General features: G+C 49.9%; 1 protein-coding gene across 25 annotated transcripts in view; it reads left to right on the top strand.

Annotated features, from left to right (window-relative positions):
• Positions 1-14,930, top strand: part of EIF4G3 (eukaryotic translation initiation factor 4 gamma 3) — a 74,872-nt gene that overhangs the window by 49,441 nt on the left and 10,501 nt on the right. For 17 of the 25 annotated variants that reach the window (XR_008331939.1, XM_053401167.1, XM_053401160.1 and 14 more), the window contains 11 exons: positions 693-1,547; positions 5,453-5,541; positions 6,415-6,667; positions 8,155-8,288; positions 8,826-8,945; positions 9,707-9,817; positions 11,824-11,994; positions 12,862-13,059; positions 13,611-13,757; positions 13,912-14,148; positions 14,638-14,742. Coding sequence is in view for 24 of the 25 variants with exons in the window: in XM_053401167.1 (XP_053257142.1) it covers positions 693-1,547; positions 5,453-5,541; positions 6,415-6,667; positions 8,155-8,288; positions 8,826-8,945; positions 9,707-9,817; positions 11,824-11,994; positions 12,862-13,059; positions 13,611-13,757; positions 13,912-14,148; positions 14,638-14,742 (2,420 nt within the window). In the remaining variant the exon portion in view is untranslated. The remainder of the gene's footprint in view (positions 1-692; positions 1,548-5,452; positions 5,542-6,414; positions 6,668-8,154; positions 8,289-8,825; positions 8,946-9,706; positions 9,818-11,823; positions 11,995-12,861; positions 13,060-13,610; positions 13,758-13,911; positions 14,149-14,637; positions 14,743-14,930) is intronic. The other 8 variants (XM_053401175.1, XM_053401158.1, XM_053401161.1 and 5 more) reach the window with 1 other exon arrangement.

The following is a 14,930-nucleotide window of genomic DNA, read 5'->3' as shown; positions in this document are numbered from 1 at the left end:
TGTGGGGGTTGGGGGCGATGCATGCGCTCCACTCGTTGCATTGGCTGCTGAATTGGGCTTGCATCCCAAGATTCCCATTGTACATCTTGCATCTCCACCCCTCATGCACATAACAAGACTCTTTAGGGTAAAAAACGAATGCTGTGGGGCGGAGGGAGCTCCAACATAGTTCTCAGGACTTGAGACATTGTCTTTTGATTTATCCTGTAAATGCACATCCATGTTGTTAATCAGCATCTTCGAAGCAACCTTGGCAAAGAAATCCACAAAAGGGCCCGTAGTTCACTTTTTTCACAGCTACACTGCTTGGGCATGGGAGCCCTTTGTGGCTCCAAAAAGTCCCCTCTGTGAGGAGGTGGTTCTTAGTGCCAAGGCAAGTGGCCCTTGAAGCCAAACTGCCCTATTAGGAACCACCAAAGAGAACAGCTAGGGTTTGGGGGCTCAGACTCCTTTTATATTGCAGAATGGGTGGCAAGCAAACTTGACAGAAAAGAGCAGCACATTGCTTGCTTAATCCCCATTTCTTCCTTCAGTAACCTCTGGGCTGAGAATTGAGGACTCTGGGCAGGGAGGTGCGTGGGGGTTTCTGCAGTTCCTCTTGGAAAGTGGGAGTGCATAGATAATTGATGCAAATTCATTCTGATCTGACGAGTTAAATGGCCCTTTCTAACTCTTCCATTTTTTCCCCCCAGAAGAGAAGCCTAAAGCAGATCCAGTATTAAAATCTCCTTCCCCTGCCCTCAGACCAGAGCCTAGTGGAGAGAGGAAAGATCAAATGGGCCTGACAGCAGAGACCCCGACCACCTCCTCCTCCGAGACCTCAACAGAGCTTCCTCTTACGGCTTTGCCCTCCCCTGTGGTGGTCATTGCTGCCGCCGCCACTCCTCTGCCTCCTAAATCAACGTTTGCACCAGACTCAGAGGATGGATGTGAACTTGCTTCCTCGAAACAGGAAGCCGCACCTCTTCACAGTGCTGCGCCCTGCATGGAAGTGCCCGTCTGCCCCCCAACAGATGACGCCAGCGCGGATATAGGCAGGGAGCCCCCTAGAATAGTCCCCAACGACCTCCAAGTGACTGCTAGTACTAATCTAATTACTGAACTGAACGGAGTTAGTGAAAGGGTCACAGTGACTGATGGCATCTTGGAACCAGATCAACCAGAGGCAGCTGGACCCTTGGCTGTGGATCTGGAGAGCCCAGAGGCACCTCTGGACGAGGCAGAAAGTGTGCCACTTCCAGCTTCCGTCGCTCTTCCTGCTGTTCCGTCTCTGCCTCCATCTCCTCCTCCCAGCCCTCCTCCCGTTTCTGCCTCTGCTACTGTTAGAGCGACGAGCCCTCTTCCTCCGCCACCATCTGCTTCTCCTCTCCCACTACCTGGTGCCCTCCCTGCTCTTCAGGGGGATTTAGAAGGAGAGGAGGCCACAAGAACTACCCTTGGTGACGACACCCAGGAAAATCTGGAGAAAGAAGAGGTGGAGGTAGACGGACAACCGGAGGACAATGCAGACTCTCAGGGCTTGAATTCAAAGAAGGGCCCCGGAGCAGGTGAGTATCCTCACAGGGGGTCACAATGGTCTCTCCCAACTCCTTAAAAGTCTGTGGTACAGTTTATTCAGAGCCTGGACAGCTTTGCGGGGTTGCGGGGGGGAGGTTGGCTGCACAGGGGAAATAGGATCAGTTGCCTCAACTCCATGTGTGAGTGTGTGCTTTCTCCTGTTCGGTTGCAACTTGGAAAAGGATCTAGAGATGTGTATTTCAGAGGGCAGCTAAGTAGGCCCAGAGGAGGCCGGATGGGTGGGAAATTTGCCCAGTTCCTTAGATTTTTTTCAAATCCTGAAGGGGAGACAGGGACTGATGGGGACGGGGTAGGCTTGTTTCCTTCCCCACAATGAACAGGGCTTCTGTGGTATGATGAGCAAAAGCGAGAAACAGCCTGTGAAAGTGGTTTGTTTTTATGCTTCCTGCTTTATCTAGCAGAAAGCAGGCAGAACAACCATTTAGGGAGAGCTGCCTTGGTGGGTGGGTGGCAGACTTGGGATGGTTCAAATGCTTGGCATTTTGCTGCTTCTCTCTCAAAAAAATAATTCACAAAACCCACCTTCTTTTGTGGCTCAGAATCACTTCCCATGTTATTCATTATTAAGTTATTTTTATCCTACATCTTTAGGATTGGGCTTTTTACCTTTGCACTGTTCCCTTTCCTTTTGCATAAAAAGAAACCCAAGCAGTCCCCAGAGTTGCTCCCAAATGATTTGTGAGATTACTTGCCAACACCTCTTTAATGTTAAAAGTTTCACTGTGTCTCTGAGAAATATGTATGGTATTTGAATTGCATTTCTTATCAAAGAGATCATCGCCCCAGTTTGAGGTAGTTTTCTTTTAATTTTCTCTAGTTGCACAGCTTTGCCAAAATAATTTCTCTTTTCCTTCCTTCTCCCCCCCCACAGAAGCCAATTATGGGATGTTGGTGGCTTGTGAGGATTTGAGGAAAGTCAGCTAGCAGCAGCAGCATATGGGGTGTGGGGTTTAGATGGGAACTAGGAAAAGCCCCTCTTTTTTTCTTGTGTCAGTGTAGCACCTGCTTCTTCCTGCTTCTCACCAATATTTTGTGTGAGTTGGAAGCTGCCTCTCCGGGGTGCTTCGGTGCCTTAGAAGGTGTGCTTGGATTGTTGTCCTTTCAGACTTGGGCCCTTCACAAGCACGTCTCTTAATCACTCTCTTGAACCGGGGAAGATTGCAAAGCTTTCCCTCTCATCTGTGTTGCAGCTCCCTGTGCGGGCATGTGCTGAAGTGGTGGAAAGTAGGGGAGCCAGCTTCTGTAGTGCTGCAAAGGACTTGGTTTGGCAGTGGAGCCTCCTTGCCAGCAGAGATGCTGACAGCACCAGGACATGACTTGGGGGTCTCAGTCTCTGAAATGGCTCTTCGCACCCAACTGCCATTGTCTGAAGGCTGATGCCATTCCTTCCTCCTCTGCAAACATGGGGGCTGCTGCCACCACAGACGGAAGTAGATGGTAGCTCCTCCCCCCTCTCACCCAGTGCCATGGGGTGCCTCATGTGGGCATGGCCTGGACTTGCACACACCCCTCCCAGGGTTCCTCCTGAGCCTTGCCTGACAGGGCAGTATGTCATAGTCTTCTGCCATCGCATTATGACATGGCAACAGGGCTGTGCTCCGGTCAAGCCTTAAGTTTCATCCCTCGGACCTCCCTGCGATCCTTTCGTCCTTGGTCATTGGTGGCCAGTGCTAGTGGAAAGGGAGGCCGTGGGCTGCTTTGTGGGGTGGCCACAGAATTTGCAGTTCCTGTTCTGGTGGGAGAAACCCAGGTATGTGCTTAAGACAGTTCACCACTAGCATTTCTAAGCAGTGGCGTTTGTCTTCTGGGCATCTCCCTAGGTGGGAGGAAGCACTGGGTTCATTACTGAACTCTGCAGTTAACTTGAAGGGGACTCTGGGGGGAGTGGGGAGAGAGAAATCACTTAAGAGGGCATTATGGCCATCAATTGTTAAAAAGAGAAGCATCTGGGAATGTTTTAATAACCGTGACTCCAGGCATATGAATGGCTGTTCTGCAGTTCTAATGACTTCTACTTAGGCTGGCTCTGAATTGCTAAAGTCCAGAATATCTTGGGTTGGTCTGTCAGGTGCAGCTGAGAAGAATCCTGTGTTGCTTTATTAGTCCTCATTGCCTTTATTTACGGGCGTTCAAAGAAGCCGCCGCACAAGGAGGCTCCTCTTCACTATCCTCTGTTTCTATCATGCTTAAATATTGCAATTAGAAGGAAGAAGGGAGGTTTAGGGTAATTAAGCCTATTACAATTTAATGCATAGACGGGGGGGGGGTAACTTTTGCTTTGTGGCTTGTTTTGAGGAGTAGGTGAAAAGTTGCCTGCTGCACAGTTATGCAAGTCATTTGTGTGTCCACCAGTAACTAGTTTCTGTAGGAAGTCCTGACCATTTTCTGAACTGGGGGAAGTGAGTTTGAGCCCATTGTGGCTGCAGCAGGGCAGGGTGTGGGGAGCACATTTCGCACCATCCTCCAGAGGTAGTAGGTGGTGAGCTCTTTGTAGATAGTTTTTTTTTCTTTCTACTGAGATGGGCCTGACTGATTTCACCAGCTGAAATGCTGCACTCATTCCTGGAAGGATAAGACCACCAATAGGACACAGTGGCTATGTGCTTCCTTCCAGCTCAGAGGCCGCTTGCTTCTGAATACCAGTGGGTAGAACAGGCCACCAAAAATCTCTGTGGTTTTCTGCAAGTAGACCAGGAACCCCCATTCATTTCAGTTGGTAGACCTGGCTTCTGAGAATCCCCATCCTCACTAAATAGCAATTGCTGGGGAAGAACAGCAGGACTGAGGGTTAAGTTCTTTTCCTTGGGTCAAATCTGGCCAGGCTCTTTGTCCCCTCGTGCTTTGTCACAGCTCTCTGGGTCCACTGTCTCTTCCAAGCTGATGCTGTTAACAAGCTGCTAACCCTTTGGCATATTTTAAGGTGCTCAGACCTATTTCTGCTCTTGTTGCCAACAGGAACAATATTAAGCAAAGAAGAATCTGCATTCATGGTTCTCCAAAGCCACCTCTCTATATAGGCCCTGTTGGTGTTTGCCCTCTGGTGTTGGAGGTGTAGAACTGCACTGTGGCTGTGTTTTGATTTGGTGTGGGTGTGCATGAGAGAAAGAGATACAGTGGTGCCCCACAAGACGAATGCCTCGCAAAACGAAAAATGTGCAAGACGAAAGGGTTTTTCGGTTTTTGCGTCGCTTCACTAGACGATTTTCCCTATGGGCTTGCTTCGCAAGACGAAACGTCTTGCGAGTTCTTGCGAGTTTGTTTCCTTTTTCTTAAAGCTGCTAAGCCGTTAATAGCCGCTAATAGCCGCTAAGCCGCTAGACGAAGAGACTCGCGGAATTCGTCTTGCGAGGCACCACTGTAATTGGGATGGGGGAATCTGCCAGGTTGGAAGCACAATGAATCATCTTTTCATGGGGCATTTAAAATTACATTGCAAAAATCAGTTGCTCTCAGTGTTTCATTTACAAAGTCTCAGCCAAGAGTCATACAAGAGAACTTACATAGGCAGCTTTGTGTCCCCACTGCACCCCACAGCTGCCTATTGCTGTGTCTTGCCTTGGACCAAGGAAGAGGCAACAGGGCCAGGGCCACGCTTCCGTAAATTGTCAGGAAGTCAGAGGAACTTCAGTGAGGGGCAGAAGTGTCACCTCTTGGTTAATTTGCACCTCTAGAATCTCTTGAATTGTTTTCCTAATGTCAGCTGTCAATGTGACCCCTTTCCCCTTGTCTTCAGGTTGTTTCTGTGAGGCTGAGGCAAGTTTCTCCCCTCCCCATAGTTTTAAGCTTACTGGAAAAAGGGAGCCCGTGCTCAAGGCTGTTCTGTTCCAAGCAGGCTCCGGATTTGGCAAATAACCTGTCCAACTTTATCTTGTAGCCCAAACAGCTGCAACTGCACCAAAGATGTGGAACAAACCAAAAGAGCGGAGCCAGGCCGCCGAGGAGGGGGTGGAGGCCGAACCCGAGGTAAGGAGGGCAGAGAGGTGGGGTGCTCAGGAGCCATCGTGCTGCCAAGTTCCAAGGGATTCTCTGGCCCTAGAGGTGAACCTACTAAGCCAGGGAGCCCCAGAAGTTTGCCTAGTTTCTGATTTTGAGTGACTGCCCTTGTAGAGAGGGATAAGTTGAGGAAAATGTTAAGAGTGCTACAACCTTCATCAGACTCCTCTCCAGACTCCCATTAGCCAGCTAGGACTGGCAGTCCAGGAAATCCAGAGGGCACCAGGTTGGCAGAGGCTGCAGTATTGTTTGCTATTGGAGCTTTTAATCAGTTCTGATGGGGAAGTGTTGATTTGGTGGGGGGGTGTCAATTGAAAAACAAAATCATTTTTAAAAAATCATTTGGGCTGTTCTGGATGCTTTACAGCAACAGAGCAGTGTCAGTACTTTGGAAACTATTCCAAAATGATAGAAACTGGAGAATGCCTGGTGTGTTTTTTTAAAAAAAAATCCATAATCTCTGTTTGGCCAGTATTTCCCTTTTTCAGACTGAGAGCCTTTCTCCCTCATGGGCAGCCTTCCAGGGGCCAGTGGAGGGCAGGGCCAGGGGCATAAAAAAGAAGGCAGGGCAGTAGATGCAACTCACACCCTTTGTACAGTCATGCAGGATTCTACACGCCGCTCTATCTAGGCAAGTGAGAAGTATTCTCACGGCTCCAACCAGGTGTGCAGCAGCAGAGCTAAGGAAAGGGGCATTTCCTTGGAAGAGTCCCAAGGACCAGTGAGAGGAGTCTGGAGGGCCACATGCGACTTCCAGTCCTTAGATTAGAGGCAGTGGAGCTTTGTCTATTGAGTGCTTGGCAGAGAGTAGGGCGCTGATTTGGGGCTTGCTTGTTGTTTCAGCCTAAAGCAGAAGTGGAACCTGGAGGTGACAGGATACTTGAATCTGAACAAGAGGCAATGAGCCAGAAGACTTGCCCTAGGAGGGACTCCCACTCTGACCTTAAGGTAGCGAAAGCTGCGGAGGAGAATGGTGAGCAGGAAGGGGAGCCCATTCGCAACGGTGCCGAGAACGTCTCCGAGGGGGAAGGAGGTGAGGGGAATTCAGGCTGCGTAGAGAGTCCCAGTGAAACCCCGGCCTGCCAGTATAAGCCAGGTAAGTCCCAGTCACCCTCTGCTCATCTTACCCTAGAAGTTGGGGCATCCTCAGCAGTGTTGCCTTTCCGTGGCATGGGCTGTTACTCCTCTGCCTCTTTGGGGGAAACAGCATTTCTCTTAGCAAAGGGGTAAGAGAAAGCAATAGTTACCTGCTTTTGCATGCAGAAGGCCCCAGCTTCAGCCCTCGGCAGCATCTCCAGGGCAAGGAGAACTGCTGACAGTCAGTGTAGATGATACTGAGCTAGATCAACAGAGTAAGGCAGCTTGCTTTGTTCCTGTGTAACCAGGAAAATGTTGAGCAAGCTGACAGAGAGGCGGGGGGAGCCTTCCTAGGAGAGGGCTTGGTGTGGTGTAAGATGCAGCTTCTGGACTAAGAGGGTGATTCTTTGACTCAAATCTCCAGGCCACCTCCGGAGTTTAAGGGCTGCTTCATGCAGCTGGCAGGCATGCCTTATTTCTTGTACACATGAGCCGGAAATGGACAGTTGGCTATGACTTGCCAGTATTTTGAAAGAAGTAGCTGGCTGCAGGTGGAGTGAGCCCCTTGTGAGGTGGCTTCTGGAGAAGAAGGCATCACTCCATGTCAATACTTTTCCTGCCTGGAAACCTGCCTTTGCTGCTTGGTTCCCTGAGATTCTGACTGTGAATCTGTGTGGATTCAGCAGGGCACGTGGTGGAGCCCACGCTGGCACCTCCAGGGCCCTAGCTGGCAGCCGTCACTGCACTTACGCCTCCCGACTCCCTTCCAGGCCTTTTAATTTTTCATGTGGTGCCAGAGCTCTCGTTTCCAGGGTGTCAAACTTGTGGCTCCAGTCCCTTTAAAGAGCACTTCATTGGTGGTTAATTCCTGAAAATGACCCTTTGAAAGACTGAAACATATAAATTCTTTATAGAATATCTGCTGGGCCTAGACTACCGTCTTCTCTACAAATCTCTGCTGCATTGCCCCTCTGTGTGATAAAAGTGACCATCTGTAGCTCTTTGGGCAACCTATGCTCCCTGAGCCTCCGGGTGCATCTGCATAGAGCAGAGTGCACAACTGTCCCTCTGCTGCATGTTCTGCTGCTGCTTGTACTGTGCTTCCCAAGGGTTCTTTAGAACAAAGCTACAAAACCTGTGGACGGCTGTCCTGGTGCTGTCCTGCTCCTGCTTCTTCCCCTTCAGCATCAAACCCTTCTTTTTTTCCTTCTGTGCAAAGAGATGCGGGGGGGGGGTGTCCCTCAGTCAAGAAAGGGCTCAAGCAAGTCTCCATGTGACCAAATGGATGCAAAGCCAGACCTCCACAATCAGAGTGCAACATTCTTTTTCCATGGAGCCATGCATTCATTCCCTCGACCATTTTGTGACTTCCCCACAAAATGGGGACAGGGTGAGGCAAAGGAGAAAGACCCCCATGTCCACAATTCTAATTGGAGCAAGGGGGCCTTGGTGGGAAAACATGGCTCAATGAATTGCCCCATCCTGAGGCTGGTGGTGTCATTACAGAGCAGTGGAAGCCCCAGGACTCCGAAGGGAAGAAGCAGTACGACCGGGAGTTCCTCTTAGACTTCCAGTTCATGCCTGCCTGCATCCAGAAGCCGGAGGGGCTGCCGCCCATCAGCGATGTGGTCCTTGACAAGGTATGGGGCTAGTGTGTAGGCAGAGGAAGTGAGTTTGTGGTGGCGGCTGAAGGTCGAGAGAAAGGCATGCCTAGTGTTTTAAACTGAGAACTTGGATTTTGCAACATTTTGAAGACCTGGTCCGATTTAATAAGGCACAAGAGGAGATGCTGCCACTGGACTGGGTTTAAAACTAGATGATATGTATGCATCTTCCCCAAAACATTCTTCTAGCCTCAGGAAGCAGAAAACCCCCAGTTCCCTTCCCCTGAGCTGCCTCTCTGTCAACAGACATGAAGAAGCTTTGCTTTCTGGTGGTGGGGTAGTTAGATGGCCTTGAACTGCCATGCCTCAGTTTGCTCAGCTTTAGCAGGCACCCCCCTCAGAGGTAAAGTTATAAGGGAAGTGGATCTTGATGGGCAGGATGAGTCATTGGCTGTGCATTTTGTTTTCAACTGTAGCTCTTGAGGCTACTTGGGAGTATCTACCAAATGCTGCTGTCTGTGCAGACGGTTGCTGCATGGCTACCCGTAACTTTACATTTTTCTACTAATACAGATCAATCAGCCAAAACTGCCTCTTCGAACTTTGGATCCTCGGATATTGGCACGGGGTCCAGATTTCACACCAGCATTTGCTGATTTCGGAAGACAAATCCCTGGAGGGCGGGGCACACCTGTAAGTGTCAGAGTTACATCCACAGTTAGAAATGACCTTTTGCCTTTTCCCTCCAGAATCTGGAGCAGCTCCCAGTTTGGGAGCTCTTCTGCAGTCACGTTTTCTCAGTTTTCTCTCTTTCTTTCCTTCCTCCTCTTCCCTTTTCCTCTTCCCTCCGCTGGTCTGTGCCTTTCCTCATTCTGTCTTCCTTCCCATCCCTTACTTTGTTCTCGCATCTTTCTATCACCTGTAAGGCTCCTCCTGTGCTTCCTTGACTCTATTTGACTGGAAAATAGTGTTTTCCCCTCTGAAGGAGTCACTTGGTTCTGTTGACACAGGTGGGCGGGAACATGGCCACCAGCTTAGTATTCTGCTGAGGTTCTGCTTCTTGAGCTCCTTTGGTTTCTGTATAGTGGGGGCCTGGAAATGGGGAGGGGGAGGCCAAGCAGGGACGATATGGGGCTGGGGGGGGAGGGAGAAGAAGAAAAAGAAGAGGAGAAATCTTCTTAAAATAATCATGGGGAGTCAGGTGAAAGAAGTTCTTTGTAAGTGGCATCTGCTTCTTGGCTTGCAGAATAGCCATCCAGTTAATGGGTTTTTAATGGGAAATGACAAAAAATGGGGGGGGGGGGGTTTGGAGTTAAATTTAAGCTAAAGACCTACCTTCTGAAGTTGTGATGCCCATCTGCTGTAACAGACGCCTACTTGGGCATGTCAGGACTTTCTGTGTCAGCCTGTGGATAATACCTTCCTCTCCCCCACCCCTTTCTTTCTTTTTACAGGCCTGCAAAGTGCAGCCCCCACCTGGACTCCAGCCCCTTGCTCGGTGTGGGCCCCCAGCATGCCCTTTGTTGGTCTCATCTCACCCACAGCTGAGGAACCTGACCATAGGGGTAAGCCATCCTGCCCCCGCCCCCAGTTTCCTCCCTCACTGTGAGCGTCTTTTTGCAAAGCCTTCTCCTCTGCCCTCCTGTCTTCAGAGGAGCTAGCAAACAACCCCACAGAGCACAAGCCTGTAATGGAAATGGCACCAGCCTTGCCTTGTACTCTTCTCTAGGCTGCCGTCTCTTCAGTGGTGGGTGGGACAGCACCAGCAGAGGGCATACTGGGACTTTGGCCTGAGCTGGATCTGCCCTAGGGCTGCTCTTCGCAGTCCTGTGTAGAGGGGGAGACCAGGTAAGTCCTGCTTGGCCTGTCTTCGTTTTTCTTTTGGCTTGGAGCATTTAGCAGCTCGTGGATGCTCCATCTCAGCCTTGCTGAATGGCAGCTCCCCCCCCCCCTTCTGCATTTTGGAAAGTAACAGCTTTTCACTAACCTTGGTACCTGGTGGCACAGTTAATCGGGTAACAAGTTTAAAAAAATGCATCTTATTTTCAAAAAGGACTTGGGTGAGGTGAAGTAGAAATAGGTACAAATAGCTTAAGAAAAATAGCCAGCTGCTGTGCTGTAAAAGCCACCCCAGATGCCCCAGGAGGAAGGCCTTAATCTAACTCAGTGGCTCAGTTTTCTAACGCTAGAAAAGAATGCAAGGGACATTATGTTACAGAAGGTGCCGGAGATAGAGGATTGAATTATTGTTGATTGTGGTGCTGATAGGTGAATGCTGGCTGAGGGCTACCACGAAATGGCAGCTCTTACGTCTGACTGCAAAATATTAAACATTCTTGGGTGGTGTTTGGGAATGAGAGGTTGGGAGCGAGAGGTATGGGGGGGCAGGGGGGCAGAAGCGAAGATCTTGTGTCTGCATCAGACCTGATGTGGCCGGCATTGTGAACTTCACAAGTTTGTGATCTTAGTACAGCTCCTTTGCTGCTTATTCCTGCCCGGACTGGGAAATGATTTTGCTTTGCTCTGTGTTGAGCAGAGACTCCTGCTGGGGGATGTCCATGAAACACTTGTTGAAGTGCCAAAATCAAGGTATCCTGCTGCCTGTTAGAGTATCCCATAATGATCACTGCTTCCCCCAAGATTTGTAGAAAGGGACCTACAGTAGCAGGTGCTACAGCTCAAGCTGCTGGTGTAGAATTTAAGCACATAGAGGAGCTCCTTGCTGCATTTTGGATGTCAAGGGCTGGATTCTCAAAGGAGTTGATGTGGTGCTGGTGCCTGCGTGCAAGCCTTAATTAGTGCAGAACATGTGTGAATGGTGAAACCTCAGGAGGAGCGAGCTGGTGGTTTGCTGCTCATTCCCACCAGTCAGGCTTCTTGTTGGCACTGTCTCCTCAGCAGCACCGTGGGCTGGGTGGAGCTGCGTCTGGATCACACTGGCCTGTGTACTCTGGTGTGCCTCTCAGGCAAAGTCCTGATTATTTACTTGGATATGGACCTCATGTTGCAGGATTGGGGCTGTTGTGCTCACTTGCCAGACAGCAGGGGGAAGTGTGTTCTCCAGCACCTTTTAAAAAAACCCCAAAACCCCCACTCTTTCTCTTTCTTCCTCCTCCTACCTTGCCCTCCTTATACGTTTGGTTCTCTTATACCTCAGAAGGTGCAGTATCCTGAAAACTTGGGGTTGTTTATCACAGCCACAGTGAAACATGGTCAGGAAGGCTCAGCCTCAGGTAGCAAAGGAGGGGCTGCTTTTTGTGTGGCAGGGACTGCTTGCCGGCAGAATCCGTCTTGGTTCATATTCTCTCTGTGGGAAAGGTCTGTAACTCCATCCTTCAGTCCTCAGTGGCATCTCCAGGTAGAACTGAGAGAGTTTCCCTGTCTGAAACCCTGAAGATGGACTTTGTATAAGGCAGTTTGCTACATTCCTATATTCACCTGCATAAATTCCCAAGTAGATGCTAGTGTTGGCAGAGCAGGGTTGCTTTGATGCTGGATGTCCTGTATGTGTTGTTTGAGCCTCTTTGTGTTAAAAGGGACTTAACATTCAAGGGACTGGTTTTTCTCTTAGCTGTTAAACGTTGGACAGCGGAGATCTCAGCCAGGCCAGAGACGGGAGCCCAGGAAGATCATCACGGTTTGTGTCAAAGAGGATGTACACCTGAAGAAAGCTGAGAATGCCTGGAAGCCGAGTCTGAAGCGTGAGACGCAAGCAGAAGACTCTGAGAGCATCAAAACCCAGGTGAGGCAAGAACATGATCCTCCTGCTTGGGCTGCCATGGGGCTGGCCCTTCTCCCCACTTTAACACCCACCCTTAGCTGTAGTGTGATTTGCATGGCTAAGAACAGGGTGGTCCAACGTGCAGACCAAAGGCCGCATATGGCAACATTTGACACCCCCACCTCCCCAGCCCTCGTGCTGCCTTTCCAAGCTGAGCAAGTGATGGGCTGGGCTGGGGGGGTGCTCTAACAGGGTCCTAGAGTTCTGCCACCTTCTTCCCAAAGCCTGGTTAGTGCTTTCCTGCTTTGGAAGGGGGTGGGAGGGACTCACTTACCCGGCTATGGGAAGGCAGCACAAATTTTGGCCTCGCTCCTCCCCCCTCCCCCCCACAACACATGGGTTCCTTGTTGAAATACAATTGCAGCCCACTTGATATGAAAAGTTGGACCTCCCTGGCTTAAAAGGACAAGTAGGATACCAGACAACCTACTACCTCTCTGGCAGGTGTATTTTCTCTATGTTATCTACTTGACTGTTTCTGCCTTTCCTTGGGAGGGGGAAAGAAGGGGGATCCCATAGAGGACAGACTTCCTGTGTGGAATATATTTGCGTTCTGAGCTGCCACTGTACAAAGCTTTTGCTGCTCTGGAGTCTGGTTGTTTCAACCTGGCTGTGTCTGAACTTCCCTGTCTGTCTGTCTTCCCCTTTCCTCCTGGAGTTGCTGTGAACATGGGTGGAGCTGTTCAAGCTGACCTGGCATGGTTTGGGCATACGACGCAATGAAGCATACATGCCTGGGTACTGAAAGCAGCTGTCTTGGGCCGTTGCTCTCCTAGGCCTTTTGCCTCATTTGAGTTTTGCACCTTAACACCTGCATTTTCCCTTCAGGAGCTATTCCGCAAGGTCCGAAGCATCTTGAATAAGTTGACACCGCAGATGTTCAATCAACTGATGAAGCAAGTGACTGATCTAACTGTGGACACCGAAGAGAGGTTGAAAGGCGTCATCGACCTTGTGTTCGAGAAAGCCATTGATGAACCCAGCTTCTCTGTGGCCTATGCAAACATGTGCAGGTGTCTCGTCACGGTAAGTGTGGTGTGGGAAGTTGGAAGAGGAAAATACCCAGTGGGAGCGGGGGCATGGCAGAGCTCCTGCTTAACATGCAGGATAGCCCAGATTTGATCCCTGCCATCTGCTGTTAAAAGGATGATTTGAAAAGGACCTTATTGGCCTGAGTCTCAGGAGATACTCTGCCATTCAGGGTAGACAATACTGGGCTGAATTGCACTGGTCTGTCATCTGCTGCCTTTTAGACACCAGAACGAAAAGGGGTTTATGGGGAGGTTGTCCTGAAGATGTTTATCTGAACCAGGCTCATGCAGGCAATTAATAATAGCACCTTTCCATAATAGTTCACCTTTGATGTTAAAAGTTTATATATATTATGTATATGTATATATTACTGTGTTGTTTTCAATATGAATGCTGTGAACCAGCCTGTTTGCTCTAATATGTTTTTATGAATAATGGCCCATAAATATTTTTATAAATAAAATGATAAAATGCTGGTTAGGAATGCAGCAAGTGATGAGAATGCCCTGTTTTGCCTTGGCCCTTTCGACACGTGCTGCACACAGCTGAAGGTGCCCATGGCGGATAAGCCCGGGAGCTTTGTCAACTTCCGGAAGCTACTCCTGAATCGTTGCCAGAAGGAATTTGAAAAGGACAAAGCTGATGACGATGTCTTTGAGAAGAAGCAAAAGGAGCTGGAAGCTGCCACAACGGTGAGTTTCTGCAGAGCGCCCTCTGTGCGCTCCCAGGAGCAGGGAGCCCAAGACATGGGAGTCCTGTGGTGTTGCTGGCCTGGGAAGCAAGGCCATGGGCTTGTGGTGTGGCAGGCAGCCCTTTCTCACCACCCCTTCCTTCTCTGCCCCTCAGCCAGAGGAGAGGACGCGGCTCCACGATGAACTGGAAGAAGCCAAGGACAAGGCCCGGCGGCGCTCCATTGGCAACATAAAGTTCATTGGGGAGCTCTTCAAGCTGAAGATGCTGACAGAGGCCATCATGCACGACTGTGTGGTGAAGCTGCTGAAGAACCACGACCAGGAGTCCCTTGAGTGCCTCTGCCGCCTCTTGACTACCATTGGCAAAGACTTGGACTTTGAGAAAGCCAAGGTTAGAAGAACCTGGCACCCACACTGAGACCCTTGGGGGCTGTAGCCTTTTCTGTGGGCTGCTAAGTGGCGCTCGTGCTTTCCCCTAGAAGTTGGGGCAGTGGGGTTGCTTTGCCCCTTGTGTCATCAGGGAAGAGTGAACACCCAAATCCATCTTCTTTGGTTCTGAAAAGAACTTAAGTGCTCAGAAAAGCTAGATCCATACCCCTTACTGGCCCTTCTTCATACCCGCCAGGAGTGGATGGAATGTGAGGCCACTTGGAAAGTGCAGGGGCGGGTGGGTGACTTTTATGTATTTCTACGTAGAAACCTCTTTACTTTTGCCTGGCTGGGATTAGCCCCTGTCCAAAGGTAAGAGTCACCCTCATTGCTCCAGGCCCTGAATGGTTTCCCAGGAGAGGCTGGAAAGGATCCCCTTCCCCATCCCCCGCTGTAAGGCAGTTTTTCATGTTCCTATGAAATATGGTGAGAGCATCTGTGTTTCCTCTAGCCTCGAATGGACCAGTATTTCAATCAAATGGAAAAGATAGTCAAAGAGAGGAAAACCTCTTCCAGAATACGATTCATGCTTCAAGATGTCATAGACCTCAGGCAGGTACGTGTCCAGCAAGGGAAGCAGATGAGTAATTGTCCACAAGAGAAAAGGAGTACTGCTCTCACCTGGCTCTTAGTCTTACCTTGAGAGGGTAGTTCTTGGTTTTTTAAATGGCTGCCAGAGACCATCTTTTGATGATGGGCAGTGGAGCTGCTGTCTCCTGCATCATGGGCTTCTGTCATGAGGTA

This window comes from Podarcis raffonei, chromosome 8, assembly GCF_027172205.1.
Source record: "Podarcis raffonei isolate rPodRaf1 chromosome 8, rPodRaf1.pri, whole genome shotgun sequence".
Classification (NCBI taxonomy): Eukaryota; Metazoa; Chordata; class Lepidosauria; order Squamata; family Lacertidae; genus Podarcis; species Podarcis raffonei.
The sequence above is the reverse complement of the archived record's forward strand: the minus strand, read 5'-3'. Positions and strand labels throughout refer to the sequence as shown.